This window comes from Lissotriton helveticus, chromosome 1_1, assembly GCF_964261635.1.
Source record: "Lissotriton helveticus chromosome 1_1, aLisHel1.1, whole genome shotgun sequence".
Lineage (NCBI taxonomy): Eukaryota > Metazoa > Chordata > Amphibia > Caudata > Salamandridae > Lissotriton > Lissotriton helveticus.
Window position 1 is genome coordinate 1,325,186,583 of NC_136057.1, and position 13,838 is coordinate 1,325,200,420.

General features: G+C 43.5%; 1 protein-coding gene across 2 annotated transcripts in view; it reads left to right on the plus strand.

Annotated features, from left to right (window-relative positions):
• LOC144823579 (uncharacterized) overlaps positions 1–13,838 on the plus strand; it is a 190,956-nt gene that overhangs the window by 113,248 nt on the left and 63,870 nt on the right. For both annotated transcript variants that reach the window (XM_078682207.1, XM_078682215.1), the window contains one exon: positions 8,335–8,378. In XM_078682207.1, the coding sequence (XP_078538333.1) occupies positions 8,335–8,378 (44 nt within the window). The remainder of the gene's footprint in view (positions 1–8,334; positions 8,379–13,838) is intronic.

The following is a 13,838-nucleotide window of genomic DNA, read 5'->3' on the forward strand; positions in this document are numbered from 1 at the left end:
TATACCTCAGTACCCCAAAACATATACCCCTATACCCATACTTACCTTATCCAAACATTAAAAAACATGCTTTTACCATTCATGCATTTACAACGAATTTCGTTGTAAATGTATGCATGGTAAAGCATATAAATTGTAATGCCATGCATTATAATGGCATTGCGATGTCATGGTACTTTCGTAATGAAAGTATGTGGAGTGACGGTATGCGGAAACAAAGTTGCGGAATAATGGGTGTTTACCCTCCCCCGGTAAGTACATTGGTGGCACGGTGGCCCACAACTCCAGCAACATACTCATATTTTTACACCACCGATTTGAAAAATGCACAGGTCTTTCTCATTGATGGCCAGCACCGACATACACTTTTAGACACACCTCCCGCCACAAGTTCTAGAATTGCGAACTTTAGAGCTGGGGAGCTACATTCGAATCTCGGCATCAGCTCAACATCCTGGGATTCCAGGCAAATCGCTTTGTCTCCCCGTGCCTACCACAAATGAATGTGTTCTTCTGTACTGTAAATTGTGCTCATGCCATGTTGTCGAGTTCGCGCTATATAATATTGCAAGGAAAAATAAAGTAGGGAAACTCGAGTTCACACACTACTGAATGCGCACTCTTAAGTGCATCAGCAGTGCACTATGATTCGGAGAGTTTCACAGGCCTGTCACCGATAAGAAATGCTATCAAAACGAAATCCTACAAAACAATATACTACTGGCCGGCAGCAATTCATACCCGGATGACGTCGGGACGGGCTGCTAGTTATGGAATACACTTGCAAAACCTGTCTTGGGTCCTGCCAGGCTCATTTGGAAACCTGAAGCTCAACCCTGAGTAGCTGTGGCTTCGTGCGGTGAGGCTAAACAAAGGAAATTAGTGTAATGCATTAAAAGCACAAAGCAACAGAAAACGAAAGTCACACAACAAGAAAGAGACACAACAACAATTTATGAAAATAGAATATGTTTTAATGAATTTTTAGAGTACTTGATCATCAAAATCCAACAGTGGGTTCTGTAGATGCAGATTTTAGAAGAAATAAATATGTTTATATTGAACTATAAGCAAGCATTGGTCCACAGAAACCTTTGCAAACGTCTGATTAGGATGAAATAGCTAGTTTGGTGACTCCAGCCCATTTTGAGCTAACAAATCTGACAGGGCGGAGGTCTAGGAGTCCAATAAGGTTATATTGTACAGTTACTAGGCCAGTTCCAGCCTTTAGGAAATGACTACCAAAGATGACAATGGAGTGATCCTGGTGCTGGGGACGCAGGCAGAATAGATGCTCAAAGATGGTCCTGGAGCTGTACAGTTAGTGGGGTGAAGTGCAGTGTACAAAGATACACCACACAGTGCAGATGACCTGAGTTGGACGATACTTGAATCCTTCCCAAGCATCACCAAAGCTACCCTGTTCAGGATTGAACAGAGACGAGTACACAGACTTATGACTGATACCAGGGGCTTGAATTATGATATCCCCTGGGGTTCCTTAAACTGAACGCCTCATAATCAACACTTTTCACCTTTTTTATTACATTGATACAACCTCTGACGGAGGCCTAGAGAGTGTTGTACTCAGTATCTTGGTACAAACCCCCAACCCTGTACTCACCTGAATACCTTACCTGTGTGATATAGGCTGCATCACCCGCTCCCGCTTAAACAACAATCATAATCAGACACCATACTCCTTACTTAGGAGACCCGTACCATACAGTATACCATAGCACACACAACCTACCCCCTTCCCCCACCCCTCTTAGGGACCCGGTGATTTAATTTTAACATTGGACTTGTGTTGTTAAACTTTGAAATTACTGGCATAGAATGGGAGCCAACTCACAAGTGTCACTGTCATCCCTCCTAAGACATCATGCAATATTGATAGCAAGATTAAGTAACTACAGAAATCCCTAAAACTACTACCTTTCTGCTATCGTACATCTATTAGGACTATGCACCCAGCTGTTTATTCTATGGCGATATCTCGTTAAAACCCATTACATCATGGCCGCCATTATACCATGCAGCACATGCTGCTTTAGCACCCTCCCTCAGTTTCCACCACTCTGCGCCTACGCGCCCACGTGAAACGGAACTGCTTTTACTTCAGCCCTGACCGCCGGCGAACCTCTACCATCCCGGTGCCGGCGGCAGGGTAGGTGCAGCAGTTGAAAGCGATTCTCTTTTTGATGAGTACACACCCGACCCTTCGAGGACCATAGGTGAGTTAATGCAGAGTTGGTTTTACTTTTGGGGCAACTCCCAAGCGTCATGGCTCCTAGGTGGTATACGTCCCAGACGGACTGTCAAAAAACCCGCACCCCCCCCCCCTTCCCCTACGAGCACGCTATGAGCAATCCACTACTGCGAGCACGATGCTGGGGCATTTTAGGGGTTGGGCTCCCGACTTGTTCATTTGGGTGGCACCGTGGGTGGCACACGGCGCAGTTGTGGCCATCAATCGTGAGGCATACGCTGTTTACCAACCGCAGATATTTTTGAAAACTATACAACCTGAGAGTCCCATGGTGGTGTGCCTTGCATGGATCCCATAGGGTTTTCTTAACCACAATGCCATGCAAACCTTAAACTTTGCCTGAAGTCACACATTTTCCTTACATTTCTGTGATGGAAACTTCCAGAATCCGCAGGATACACAAAATCCTACCACTAAGCATTGTCCCACTTGTGTCGATAAAAGTGCTGTGTGATAGTATCAAAGGGAGAGTGCGGATTAGAGAGCTAGTCCATATCCCCTAGGTAATATGTTAAATCAATGAGAACTAGTCTTTCAAGACGTGATATAAGACTCAAAACCGTGTGTTAGTGAAAAAAAAGAAAGTAAAGTCTTGTTTCTTTTTAATGAAGCCCTCACCCACCAACCTAGTTGGTGGCATGCTTCATCATCGGGCCCACAGAGTGTGTCCCTAGTGAGCTACATGCCTGAATTGCAGCGGAGCGGGTATGTCGGCTGAGTGTGCAGTGAAGGTGACGTGAAAGTGAAATTTATAAACTGTCCATTGGTTCCATTATCCAAAGGGATTAACTTTAATATTTTGGCCTCTGGCAGTAGTAAAAACAAGGCAGCGGATGTAGGTGGAGTGGTATTTAGGAGACTCCTGGATCAACTGGGCGGTCTACATGTTTCAGCCAGGGATTTAGTATTAACTGGCTTTCCTCAGGACCTAACAATGTGACAAGTGTGATCTATACTCTCTATTGTGTGTAGATCGAAAAATGTGTGGCACACGCTAAGGTGCCCTATGTGTGTGTCGTGCTCGTGCCTTGTTGTCTCAGGAGTGCCGTGGAGCTTGACGTATAGTACCCAACTTCACCCCTATCACCCTCCGGTGTCAGGTTGCAACACTGACACACAAGTGGTAACCAGGGGGAAAAGGGGGAAACACAACAAGGAAAGGAGGGGAAGACACAGCAACCAGCAATCTTCACTCGGGCCTGGTTCTTGCTGACCAGAACTGTGGCTAAAGAGAAAGCAGAACGTTAGTACAGTCCCCTCCCTATTCCTTCTATCTGGGTGTTACATAAGAAAGAAGGGGTGGTATGTATACCTAGAGAATGCAAGGTGTTTAGCTGTTCCCCCTTGGAGTAAAGCATAGAGGTATAACTGGATATGAGGAAGTGAGTACTCTGAAAACAAGGAATGGCGGTTAATATTTGTAAGACTTGGAGAATATTCTATATTAGGCTTTTCTATATCTGAACGCACCTCATGCAACCAGTACACCAGTAACACTGTGAGACTACTCCGCAAACCCTGAGCACCTTGTTGAATAATCACAAGGAAAACTAGGCAGGAGTAATAATACAATAGATTCACTGAATTCTCCTTAAGACACCAAACAATACCGAAATAAGCGGCAGGAACAATTGCCAACGGCAATGAGCTCTCACAAACAAAGGGACTGACAGAGGGCTCTAACGATCGTATTATAATGCAAATCAAACTTTTCTAAAGGACAAAATCAAAACGTGAGAGAACAGGCTTTTTCTTTAAACCGAGACTTCCAACATAAAACAAACTAGGACAAAAAGAAAGCCGTGAGGCCAGAGAAGCCTGCACTCACGGTAGCGCGGTAAACGCCGCAAACGAGACACCAACCGCTAGCTCCTCGGACGGAACCCCACCAGTGACCCGGAACGAAACACTGATACTGGCTAATCGCGAAGCACTTCCTGGAGTGCTAGGCGGGCCTAAGTACGTTACTAACTCCAGTGCGCATGCGCAGGTGCGCGCGCATACGCCGGGGAAGCTTTCTTGCCAATCATTGTCTTGCCTGTTTTGCCAACCCCGCATTCTAACTCGGACTGCGCGTGGGCGTGTAGTGAGCAGGCATGACAGTGTGAGAAGGCTCAAAGCATTCCTGTAAACACAAACATAGATTGACAAACAAACACACAGATTGGTTGTTTAAGGCATGATTGGCAAAATCACATCAATAAGTAATAGCCGTAGTGTCTGTGGTAGAAACGAGAAAATAACGGCACGGTGGAAACGTCGTGGGAATATTGAGTGATGATTACCGGATTATGCGCTATTGTGGGTGGTAAACCACATAATGAGTGAGAATAATCAAAAGGAGGGAGGATATTTTCACACTAGCGATTAGTTACAAATGCCCCATGAGATTCCAGCAGAGGTTCTGGCACTGTGGCGGGGAGAAAAATTAAGAAAGGGGGCGTGGTCGCTCTATGTAAAGCCTGAAAAAGAAAGGTCTTACCATGTTCGTAGTGGGAGAGCTGGGCATCGGGTCTACTTACTACGTGAATGCTCAGGACCTTCGTGGACACCTATGTTGCCGCATCGGATCTCCATGGATAATGGACCCGGGAGGTGTGGCAGTTTACATACCTCCGTGGTTGCTCAGCTGTCACCCATGATCAGGTTTCTGCGAGTAGCGTCTGTCTGGAGAAAAAACATAGACAAAAGACTACGGGCCACAGGAGGGGCCTGTACTGATGACGTTGAGGTAATCGGTCGTCATGGAGACTATGGGCAGAGATGCCTTGTGTATTGGCACACAAGTTGTTATTACGGTAAAAAGAAAAGAGAAGAAAGAAGAAAGAAAGCTAACACTGTGTGCTAAGTTTATGCTGGGAAGTTGATTCTGACAGGGGCGCGTGTGTCTGTATGGGCACCGATCTGGGTGTGCCCGTGAGGATGACGTCCGGCAGGGTTATGTCAGTCGTCCCGGGAACCAACTATGCGCCCTCATAAAAAGGCAAGGTCTGTTTACATTAAGGCCCAGAGATGTGGCGGCCTCTATTGACAATGGGTACGACTGTGTGCCAGAAAAGGTGCGTGTAATTATAATTACATAAGATTAAGGTCGCTCTAGCGGACATGGGCCATAACCACCTATGGTTGTACCCTGAAGGGAATTCTTTCCCCTCAAAACTGGAGTTTAAGGCCCTATACAGAGAGTTGGTTTGGCATAAGTCCTTTTCCCAGGTGAATGGAGGCTCCTTAACAGGCCACTTTATGAATCATAAAGTGGAATATAGATTAGAGGCTTATTGGGACACCATCACCAGTTTTGAGGATAGGAAACTCTACCACCAATTTAGAGTGGGAAGCCTCCCCATAAAATTGTTCACCAAAAACTGGGGTACTGACTTAGATCTATATTGCCATACTTGCCCCTGGGTGGAAGAGACCTTGCTGCACATCCTTTTTGTCTGTCCTGCTTATAAGGCACCTCGCAGGAAATGGCTTAAGCCTGTTTGTGCACAAATGGGAATAAGATCCTCTCAACTGGCTTTGCACATCTTAAAGTCTGACACCAGTGAAGTCATAGTTGTAGCTATGGCAAAATTCTGGAATTGGACTTGGGCCATAAGAAGGATCAGGATGCAGGAAATTATGTAACCTTATATGTATTTTGATACCTTTTTTGCCATCTTGTTATAGGTGGTTACGAGCTCTAGTGTTCCTCCAACTCAAATATGCTATTTATATGCCTACATTCTCGTGTCTAATTTTGTTATAATTAACTGAGGTTTCATTGTATTGCACGATCTTATCTATTTTTTATGACACAAGTTCTTTTATATGTAATTGTACCTTGATATGTAAATGGATTTTAATAATGAGTTTTATTCAATATTTTGATATGTTTTATTAAGAGGAAATTGTTTTAATGCTGTTTTGTAAATGTGTCTTTTATGATTGTTTATAATCGAATAAAGACTAATTGAGCAATTACAATGCTATGATGATGATTCAGTCCCCATAGGGTGGGTCATCGCAAAGAGTGAAAGTAGCGTGCCTCTAAAGGACGGTGCTGGTGACAGTCATGCCCTAGGATGGTGATCAGGCATGGCGAACAGGCAGGATTATTGTAGGTCAGATTATGGTAATCTTTTTATGTGTTGATGCTGTGCCATGGGATGGAATCGTTTAACCCCCTGCTGGGTGGACAAGCGGTAGATCCATCATTGTTCCTTGGCAAGCAAGAACCTTTCATTGTTCTGGTTGGTGTAGTCAAATTGCTCAATTACAGTCTATGACATGTTGTTTGGAGTATGTCCATGTTGCAGGTAGTGGTCCGTGAGGCGACTGATGTTTTTTTTGCACTGTATTGCGCTTCTGTGTTCGACGATTCGTGTCCTGACTTTTGAATTGTCATGCCTATGTAGAGCAGGCCACACAGGCACTGGATCAAGTATACAACGTTGGATGAGTTGCAGTTAGTGTGCTGTAACTGTTTCCAGGTTTTTCCTAGTTCCAGTTCAAGGGTTTTAGATGGACGTGTGAGGGGGCACAGACTGCAGTCATTGCAGGGGTAATGTCCAGGTATTTTAGGGAGACCCCATGTGGTCAAAAGTGTGTTGGTAGTGGATTTGTGGGGAATCCTGGGGCGTGTGGACACCAATCGGTCCTTCAGGCTACTGCCTAGTTTGTAGGCGAAAAGGGGTAGTTCCCAATTTCTGGTTCCTGAGTTTATAATGCGCCAGTTTTTCCGGATGATATTGGACACTTTGTTGGAGGCTGCATTGTAGGTCGTGATGCAGGTCATTGGTGGACAGGATGCTTCTCGAGTCGTATTTTCTAACAGTGCCTCGCGGTTTTGGTTTCGAGCTCGTTTTCTGGTTTTCTGGATGATTTTCTGAGGGTAGACACGTTCTTGTAGTTTGGAAACTAGACTGGCAAATTGGTTGTTGTACTCCATGGTCTTGCTACAAAGTGCTGTGCCACTTGTGTGGTTAGGCATAAGGCCCGTGACAGGAACCTATTAAACCAAGTCACCTCGCAAGGGTTCCCATTCACCTTGTGTTGCCACCCATTTTTCACTCTACATATTTTACCATATGAATTGGTCTATACTCCATATACAATGAAAAACCATAGTATGGAGCAGCTCAGCTGTTGGCTCTGGGCGCCTTGTGTTATTGGAGAACCTACACACCCTATATATCCCCGTAACCAATGGGTTCTCTAGCGGACATAATGGTATATTGCTTTTGTAAACTTGCCTTCGTGACAAAAAGTTACTGATGAAAACGACACAAATGGCTGTTTTTTCCAACTCATTTTCAATATTTCTTTATTTCAACAGCTAGTTTCTTTGGGAAAACCTTGAAGGTTCTACACATATGACCACTTGCTGAATTTGGAATTTTGTCTATATTTCAGAAATGGATAACTCTCGTGAATCACCCATTGTTTTTTACTAGTTTCCACCACAAACTGGAAGTAGGTTGAAAGCACAAACAAATGGGAACAATTAGCTGCCTCTTTGCAAAATGCCAAAGCTGGTACAAAATTAGTTTTTTTATTCAGCTCTGCATGTTCCTGGAAGTTGGGAAATACCCAAAAAGGGCTCAGCACTAGGGGGTAAAGGCCCAGCAGTTAAGGGGCTAAGAAGGCATAATGGGGGTGTAATCAGAAGGCAACCATCTAAACAGACATGCTGAGTAAAATCCAGGGATCCATGTGCATCATGTGCACAAAGTATGTAATGCAGTGATGTAAGTCCCCAAGGGTAATTCTAATGTACAGAGGGCAAGCACACACTGAACTTGGGGCATTTCATAGATTGAAAGTCTAAACATAAATGGAATTTGCCAGTCACTTTCAAGGGTGGCCCTCATTGACCTTGTTGGTTTGTATTGTCTGGACTGCCTCCTCTTTAACTCTATTCTGTGCTCTGGCCGCTTCGAATCTCACTGCTGCATAATTTGTTCCTACCACATATCTTTTGAATGGGATACTAAAGAATGGGAAATGGGCTGTGCGGTGCAGCTGGTGGGAAGAAGCACACTCCTAAGATTATTTATGAGTATCTTTTATGCTTTTAGGAAAACCGAGGACATGGTGTATGGCTAACGTCTGTCGCATGGAGGTGAGTGAGAATAATTATCATTAAATATATTACCTTACATTATAGAAATTAACAGACCCATAGTCACTAAAAACAATGATAGTGCGTGAGCATTTGACAAGAGCTCCATAACACAACACACACAACATAAACACAACACACTGGGACTTGATGCAGAATGCTCTGCAGATGAAATGCAAAATTCAGAGTGAAACTCGAAAACCGGTGAAAACCACATTGCAATACTGATTAATAAGTTGGTAGGATAAAACGGACACTTGCACACACTGAATTGCGATGTCCGTTAACTTGTAGAGAAATTGACAAAAGCAATTGACATTGGTGTAAAATCAAACATGCTTTTAACAGGTAGTATCCTAAATACCATTAATTCATTCACACATATTAAATAACGGTATCTGTGGGCAATGGCAACATTGGTGATCTAGACCCCTGCTACATATTGTTTCGAGATCCCAGGAAAGCAAGAAGGCTACTCTTTGATTCTGCTTCACTTTGCCCCTATTTAGAGCCAGTGATAGACCTGACAAGAAAAGACAGCAGATAATACAGTCTCATTTTAATTAATTTTAATTAATTTAAAAGCTGTAAATGCGATATCACACACTCTGCATATGAATTACTGTTTAATGCGCGTCCCCGAATACAGTTTTTAAGATTCTACAAGATATTAAACAAATGGACAGTCATTTTTCCAGCTACTCAACTATAAAAGAAAAAGTGAGATGATGACAGTTGATTACAGAGTTAACAAAGTACAGCTATTAGCTAAAGAAAGATGAACTACCTAAGGGCACATGTTACAATTAACTTTCAAAAGATTCACAAGCTAAGTTCTGAATACAAATTAATGTTGTTTCAAAAAGCATACAATCAAGTTGTCTCTTTTAGTTATCATTGATTAGTTACATTAATTATATAAACATGTATATTTTGTGTCTTAAAATTATTGTTTTAATGCAGTCATTGGTTATTCTGTTCCTGAAACGTTTCTCTTGAAATAAGATGGATATTGGTCACAGATCTAAAGTACAATATTTGCTATTTGATCAACTGACTCAAATAACTAATAAGGGGGGGGGGGGGGCGCTAGGGGGCGCTGGTCCAACATGGCCGCGCTTACGTGAGACTCCCGCCGACCCGGGCGGAATCATCATCATAACCCACGTCCTCACACCTTGTACCACCCCTAAACCGACGCCATCTTGTAGCGGACTCTGCGCTGACCTGGCGGCCCAAATTTGGAGGCTGTAGGAGGCGGGCGGCCACGGCAGCGGGCTCCGGCATCGGCTGGTGGAGCGAGGTGAGGCGCCTTGGTATGCCCGGCCGGGCAGGCGCCTTACGCAAGACAGGGGCTGTGCGGACCCGACTGCGGGGGCGCGCCGCGTCGGAGGCCTGCAATACACTGCGGCGCGCCTGAGAGCGTCTGAGAGCGGCGCTGGCACCTCGTGGGCGGACTTGAGGTAGGGATTCCCCCTGCCTTGGGAGACGGAGCGGAGACACCCACGATTGCCACTCAGCTAGGAGAGGCCCAGGGGGGCACCCAGGAGCAGATAGCTGCACCGTGGAGAAGTGGAAGGAGCTAGAGACACTGGAGATGGCACTCCTCGCTGCTTAGGACCTGTGTTGGGGGCCGGAGGAGAAAGAAGGTGAGCCTCCCCGGCATTGGACGCAAGCCCATGCCCGCGCCGCCATTTTTGTTCCAGCAGTTGACGCGTGTTCCCCATGGCGGACAGGATCTGAAGACAGGCTGCCTTGGACACTGTGATCTCCCAGCCTCCTTCCGCCCTGCCATACCACTCACACTGGATAAGCCCGCATTTGCCTCTCTGTCTCTACCGTCTAGCGCTCCCCGCCTGGATCTGGACCCAGACTGCCGAGGAGAATTGCAGAGTGACCTGCGGGGCTGCGTTGGTGTGAGAGGCCTTTGGCGGCGGCAGTACATAAGAGTCCTCTTGGTAGCGCTGCAGTGCGGAATTTGTTTCTAAACAGGCAGGGGGTAGCACGCAGCTATGGGCAGGACGGAGCCTAGGCAGACAAAACTGCCATTTGACGCACGCAAAACATCCGGCTCTGGCTCCAAGGAGCGCGATGGAGATGATCCCCCGGAGACCAGAGATGAGGAGTGGAAGGCACTGTTGGTGGGGATGCAGCAGAGCCTCACCTCCATTGATTCTAAAATGGACGCTATGAACAATCGGCTGGAGGCCGTGGTGGCAAAATTAGATAAACACGACGAACGGCTTAAGGAAGCGGAACACAGGGTGTCCGACTTGGAAGACGGGGCGGGAGCGGGGCGGGAGACAGCAAACAGCATATGCTACAGATGGATAAACTTCTCAAGGTCATTGCTGAAAAGAACGAGGAGTTGGAAGCCCGCTCCCGAAGAAATAACGTTCGTATGTTAGGCCTTGCGGAAACTACCAACACTGGGAGGCTGGAAGAATTCATGGAAACTCTAATAAAAGAGAGAGGGACCCCGAAACCAAAGGGATAGGGTTCCACAATTGACACAAGTCAAAATATAATTCCCTTTGGGCGAATTACCGTAGACTCACAGGTTCTTACAGACAAACACATAGACTCACCAATATCAATTTATAACAAAGTTTATCAAGGAAGCAATATAAACAATTTAAAAATTAATAGAAGTAAAACACTCTAATAAAAGTACATTTTAGACAATTTATTGACATACATTATATTTTGTTAAAAAATGGGAAACATATACAGGACGGAACATTATACAATAAATAAAATCAACATTCCAATAAAAAGGAGCTACGGAAAAGGACTAAATTCCAACAAAACAGTTATTTAGAATTTTCCTTAATTTCTTATTCCAATTTTGCTCCTTTAAGCATCGACGCGTTTCGGCGGTATATTTAATGTCTGACCGCCTTCATCAGGACAATTGTAATAAGTGTTTCCCAATGATTCTGAAAATTCAAATAAAACCAATCTTAGTTGTTCATAATAACACCACATCACATTATTAAAAAAACATAATGTATACACATTTCTATATCCATAAACATATATCAAACATTGCTTCCAAGTTACACTAAACAAACAATACATTTACTAGCAGCATCATATTATATATATATATACACACAAATCCAAGTCATAAACAGTGTACTTCATTTCATTTGATCACATGGGTGTGTTCCTCGTGATACCTATATCTAATACAGCCTATTTTCATAATGCATTATGCTGTATTCACAGAGCCAGTAGTATAGCTCTACATTGATACTATCAATAAGGGCAAAATAGGGTCTATTTTGGACCAAAGAGGTGGTTATTGCGACGAACATGATACATCACCTACCTCAACCGATAAAAATCGCTCAGTATATGATAAGGGGTACTCTGCCTCCTTCTCACTTGTAGGCGGTATTCGTCCAGCGAACTATCTTCACAACGTTTTAAAATCAGACTCGTCCTATGTACAATAATTAAACACTTGGTTTAGTAGTAGCCGAGCCCGATATTTTTTAATGAGTAAAGCTAGTATACAGATTCCATAACCTAATACCCCATGCGGTCTATACATTAGACTCTAGTCAGGCTGTGGGTATAGCCATATTGACATTGATCTCAATACAACATATTGTCAATGTCCTACCTAATATTCAAGTCGCTAGAAATGTGTTCACTCTCTTAAATAGTCGTTCCATGAGATTACAGGGTCCATTCAACTCTAAGTTTGCTCTCATAAGTTAACCCCAAACATCATGTTTGCACCCTGGGATAGCGGCAACAGATTTCATGCTTGCCATAGAGGAAAAATGCACACCTCCTACTTACTCGCTATAGTCATTTTGGAGGGCACAGCGAGATGGTTTCCGAATTTCATAAGTTACAACTGTAATCTATGGGCAAAAAGAGCACTGTTACGAGCTGCCAGTCGTAAAAATATAAACAGCTCTTACTATTTCTTTCCTTTTTACACTTACCCAAATTAGAGATAGTGTAAACCAAACACGCGGTAACAGTGTGGTCATTGACATACACAGTCTGTAGATTCTGAAGTCAGAGATCCGCTAGTAAAGGGAAAAGAGATAAATCATATCTAGCTCCTATTCTATGTTTATGTAAACGACAAGTATTCTGTTCATAGAGGAGAGATAGCTTACTTAATGATATACGGTCCCACGGTCTGGGAATCATGGATCACACGAGGTTCTATCTACGTGCATTCCCTAGGAGGCAAGGAGACAGGCGCGACTCGTATTAGAAACCAAATACCTAAATATGTTACGTGCCGACTAGAAACCCGCCATCCATTCCTTACCTTTTAGTTCATTTGCTAAAAGCGTCACGCGTGTTGGTGTATAATGCTCGAAGCGGCAAACAACAATGTTGTACACGCCGCCAGTTTAAATACTTTCCCAATCCAAAAGGTATTCACGGAGTTCCTGACACATGGCCAAATGTAATAGAAATAGATGACGGACACCCGAGACGAAAGCACATACAAGAATACTCACTTCCTCCCTGACCTAGGCATCTTGTTTTTCACACGGTGTTCCGCAAATATCAACAACAGACTATCTGATAGAAGTAGAGCTGAAATTACCTATATTATTCACAAGCAAAAATAGGGCATAAAAAGCCCACATTCAATATAGTCACGAAATATCATACTGAAGATAATATTTGCCGATCTTGATGTAATTAATAAAACTCAAATACTAAGTAGAAATGCCACGATATTTGTTACTCATATTTATGGCTCATAATAAAAAAATGAGTCAGAACTATTTGAAGATAATAGTCCTTCTATGTATGGGCATATATCAATGTCCAACATACTTCTTTGATATTTGAGTTACAAAACTGTATCACAATATTGCCACCTCTTTTGCCTATTTTAATTTTTTCCAAAATAAACCAGCTAAATTCTGATTCACTATGTCCTTTCTCCAAAAAGTGGGCCACAATCGGAGCAGTGATCTTTTTTGTCTTAATGGCCGATCTATGTTCCTGAAACCTTGTGCGTGCCTCTCTTCCTGTCTCTCCTACATAGGAGAGGCCGCACGGACACCTAAGTAAATAGATAACATTTTTACTTTTACAGTTGTTGTGGGTCTTACATTTCACTGTCATGGTATTACATACAATTTCTGACCCTACAATACATTGAGCACAAATGTTACACGTACCACATCTAGTTTATTTTGGAAAAAATTAAAATAGGCAAAAGAGGTGGCAATATTGTTTCCAGAAGAAAAGAGAGAGAACAATGGTACATTTCCTATCTCGACACAGTTAGAAGGGGCCTCAATTCGAGAGAAGAATGGGACCGTATTATTGGAGCTGTTTAGCCATGCTGTGTCCTTAATTTTAGATCCAATAGATTCCTGATTGGATGAACTGTTATTTCGATAATTACTTTCACTATGAATCTCCCTTCTGAGTCTTGTCCTATTTTGTCCTTGAATGGTAGGATAA